This window comes from Pollachius pollachius, assembly GCF_949987615.1.
Source record: "Pollachius pollachius genome assembly, chromosome: 8".
Classification (NCBI taxonomy): Eukaryota; Metazoa; Chordata; class Actinopteri; order Gadiformes; family Gadidae; genus Pollachius; species Pollachius pollachius.
The window spans coordinates 20,225,338-20,229,632 of NC_136941.1; the positions used below are offsets into that span (position 1 = coordinate 20,225,338).

At 41.4% G+C, this 4,295-nt stretch overlaps 1 protein-coding gene across 1 annotated transcript; it reads right to left on the reverse strand.

The window, feature by feature from the left end:
• Positions 1 to 2,907: 2,907 nt before the first annotated feature.
• hoxc4a (homeobox C4a) lies at positions 2,908 to 4,295 on the reverse strand (the record flags this gene model as incomplete). The annotated part of the gene is made up of 2 exons (XM_079740984.1): positions 3,800 to 4,295; positions 2,908 to 3,275 (listed from the first exon to the last, which is right to left on the reverse strand). The coding sequence occupies exons 1-2, from the start codon at positions 4,233 to 4,235 to the stop codon at positions 2,908 to 2,910; spliced, it is 804 nt and encodes a 267-aa protein (XP_079597110.1). The 5' UTR covers positions 4,236 to 4,295.

A 4,295-nucleotide genomic window follows, 5' to 3' on the forward strand; every position in this document is an offset into this window, starting at 1 on the left:
TTACATGAGGTAGACAAACCATAAGATAATGGTACACCAGATATAACTAACTTATAGAGTTAACATTGAGCAGTCACTGTACTGTGAGACCTAGGGCACTTCAGAGGCCGTTTGACCCCAGCACAAATACTCAATACTCAATACTTAATATCTTTCTTAATGAATTAAATGTATCCAATTGAGCATCTGATTGATCAACAATACAATTGTATAGACCATGTTGGTGTTTTTGATTGAATGTTCAAAAAATAAATGCTGAAAGAATGTTTTCATGTGGATGCAAATTATTTATTTTTTTCCAAACAGAAGGATTATGTGTGTAGTCACTAGTTGTGTGAAGGGTCATGGCAATGCACAGGTCGTTCTACAACGTAGCCCACAGAGTGAGGCTAAATTGTTTCCTGGCCAGCAGTGCAACACTTTTCCGGGTGACTTTAGCGAGGCGAACAAAGGGCAACACATTAAGAAGTGTCCTTCCACCGGCCTCTCTATAGGCACATTGCAAACTAAAAAAATCACAAAGAAAGCCCATTCCAAGGGGGACCCACGACGGCACCACGAGGGAACACGGAGAACGAACCTGCCAGGTCATCCGGTTGGGGAGGTCGCCCATCCAGACCGAAGTGAGCCTAATCGGTCAGAAAATGTGTCCTCGAAGTGAACTCAGCCTTCCCGTGCTTTGCCTTAAATTTCTATAAAGTACCTTTTCAGCCTCTCGACGTGGAGGCGACAGGGCTTGTGAAATCGGAGGGATGCTGCGGCTTTGGCGTGCACATTAATTTCTCTAATCTGTCTAGCAACATAAAGGCCCCTGAATTCATTTTTCAGCGCCGTCTCAGCCCCCTTTTCTAGTGCCCCTCCAAAGCCACGTCCAAACGCAGCATTATAACCGCTTATATGTTGGAAATAACATAGATAATCTTTAGTCTAAATAAAAAGGAGCAACAATGGCTATGATCAGGTAGATTACATGTAGCCCATATTTCCATTTAATGTTATACGCCCTATACTACTATAGAACACAACACTGATAATTCAAGATGGATGTTTAAGAATACCGCTTGTCATTGTGCGCATCTGCCCCCCACTAAGAAAGTATTTTTTTATAAATCCATTCAAGTCACAATTTCAATAATCCATCAAGTCCTTGTGTCTCTTTAAGATAAAATCAATTTTTAATTTTAAAAGTATTTTTTTCACAAAATTGCCAAATAACTAGAATAAAACATTGAAACCATAAATAAAATTGAAATGTAACAAAGAGGCAAGGGCCTGCTAACTTCTTTAGAAATGACAAGGTGACATGTTTTTGAATCAACATTTTACATCCTGTAAATATTAGCATGCCTGAAGAATGTAGGCATCAGTCGTAAATACTCTTCTCTTGACAATGTGTTGGAACACATCCCGGGAAGGGGGCTCTGACGTTACAGGCACCGTGTTTTGAAACCGTAAAATTCGACACCATCAAAGTATAAAGTCTTCTAGGAAAGCATCGATCTGAAATGAAGCATCACAATGTGGAATAGTGTTGTCACCCGCTAGAGATACAGAGAAAAATGAAAAACCACCCAGCGATTTTTTTGTAATATGCAAGGCATTGGGACAAACTGGGCCACGATGACTAGAATATCAATCAGAATATCAATATCATGCTCAATATCAGAGGCCTGATGCTAACCAAGACAACGTGACGCTTTGGGTTCAGTCTAGCCTCATCATGGGTGTTTTGTTGGCCAGTTGAAATTATGGAATCAAGTTGCCGAATTAAGATACACCAAAAATCGAAGTTTCTAAATTTTAAAATTTCATTTATACGAAACAAACATTTGTTTAAGTATGCTAAAGGATCCACATGCAGCTGTTCTCTGCATGTCGTATGTGGGAAGCAAAGCTTAATTCTTTCGAGATGGCAGGGGCATTGCAGTCTAGTGAAGGGCTTTCGTGTCTTGCCTTTATGGTTAATTGAATGCCCTTTAGATTAATTATAGTGCACGTAGGCCTATGCACAGAACAAACTAGTCCACTTGCTGTTGGGACTTTTTTTTAAAACTATTGACGTCCTCTATAAGTGGCATTTGAGGACACAGAAAGAACACATGTAGCAGTTAAACTAGTAATATACAATATTAAATTAAAAAACGCAAGGAGCCGAAATATTTCACAATCACAGCTTGTAAACACGGTGAGCAATTTGTTAACCTTATAAAATGTTAATTGACCCATAATGTACACCTTAAAAGCATAGCTCTAAAACCAAAACAAGAGTGAGCCACAACTGTATCTAAAGGAAGTCGAGCAACGATAAAACACTCACTGTTTTATTGACCAATATGATTATCACAAGTACACTAGACTCCGTTTATTGCATATAACAATAATCTGCTTTAACGGTCTAAAACACAACATCAACAACACGAAACTAAATTGTAAACAAAAAACTGATTTGTGAAAACACACAATGTAATTCACAAATTATTTTCTACACGTTCAAGATCAATGGAGTGCTCCAGCTATTCCTTTTTATTTTACCAAAAATAACTATTATCATAACGATGTCCTTCCAGTGTTGTTTGAAATAAATAGATTGTGCATTTCACCTTGGGCAGCAGGGCGAAAGAATAGCCCACGATAACATGTTGACCAAATGTACATTTTTCTGCATTTTCTCTCCTTAATTGAAAACATTTTTTTTTCTCAATAAAAAACATCTCAACTCTTCATTAAATAAATTAAACCCTGTATCACGTAAAAATAATTCATCGGTATTCGCTTAATCCATGCTATATAACATGCAATTTATATAACTTTGGACTTAAAGGAAACCGCACAAGATAGCTACGAAAACAAAATATATAACTTCTATAAATAACCAGTTCTTCTTCTTGTTCTATCCCCTTCCCTGGTTTATAACCTGGTAATATCCTCGGCATGCTGCGCTCCGGTCAGTTCATCAGGGCTGGCCCCGGCCCCGGTAGCGGCCGCGGCCACGGCCACAGCGCCGGCTGCTGAGCCAGTATTGGACCCGGAGGACGAAGAAGAAGATCTCACTTTGGTGTTTGGAAGCCTGTGGTCTTTTTTCCATTTCATCCTGCGATTTTGAAACCAGATTTTAATCTGTCGCTCGGAGAGAACCAGGGTATGGGCAATCTCGATGCGCCTCCGCCGAGTTAAATATCGGTTATAGTGGAATTCCTTCTCCAATTCTAAGACCTGCTGTCGAGTGTATGCTGTCCTAGACCGCTTGGGTTCCGTCCCATTGTAACCCGAGTTCACTGGAAAAGGGGAAAGGAGAGGGGGAGAAAGGGAGAAAGAAAGGGAGGAAAGGATGTGTAAACAAGACTTGCCTCAACAGGGATATGACAGAAAGATGTATTGGATAAATGACTGTTAAGCTGTTGGACAAATTTAAATGGGAAGTTAAGAACTTTTCAACGTAATGAAAGGACCCTCACATCCAACTATCAGCTAAATTATTAATGCAACATTACAAAGCTCTATCTTTTTTTCTTTCTTATTATTCATCTCTCCCCCCTCTCTATCGCGCAATACATAACAGCAGAAGCCACATGGCGATACGGCTGCCCTGAGTATACCTCGGCTATAAAATTTATGGTGGGTGTAATTACCAATGCCGAGTCGTAAATCCGCCTCAATTGTGCCATTTCAAAGGCTTCCCTGCTATCGGAGCAGGGGCTGGCAACGAGATGGGAGTCAGAGGGACTGATAAAGGGAGGGAAAGGGAGAGAAGAGCAAGAAGAGCAGGAGTGCAGAGAACATAAACATACACGTTGCCTACCAGTGCTGACGTGAATCTTCTTCATCCACGGGTACACCACGGGCTGCTTCATGGAGGCAGCGCTGTGTGGATGCTCCGGGGTAGCTTGGTTGCAGGCGGACGTTGCAGCCGGTGGGGTGGCGGGGGACATAGATAACTGTGGGGTTTCACATGATGCAGGTTGCCCTTTCCCTGCAAGCAGGTGCGCAGAATGGGGTAGTCCATGCACCCTTGGCGTGTCAGGTTCAGGGATGCTTGCACAGTTATATTGGCGGTCCTGGTAGCTTGCCCGCGGAGGATATAACTCCTGGTGGTGATGCTGGTAGCCACTGTCCCTTGCGCGGCTGTAATATTCTGGACTATGTTCTGGGATATAGCTATTTTGCGAATATTCCTCGCATGGAGGAAATTTCGGATCAATGTAGTTAGACTCCATCAAATACGAGCTCATGATCATTAATTTCTGGAGTGGAAAATAATTTTTCTAGCTTTGTCGTTTTTCTGCTCCATAAAGCCC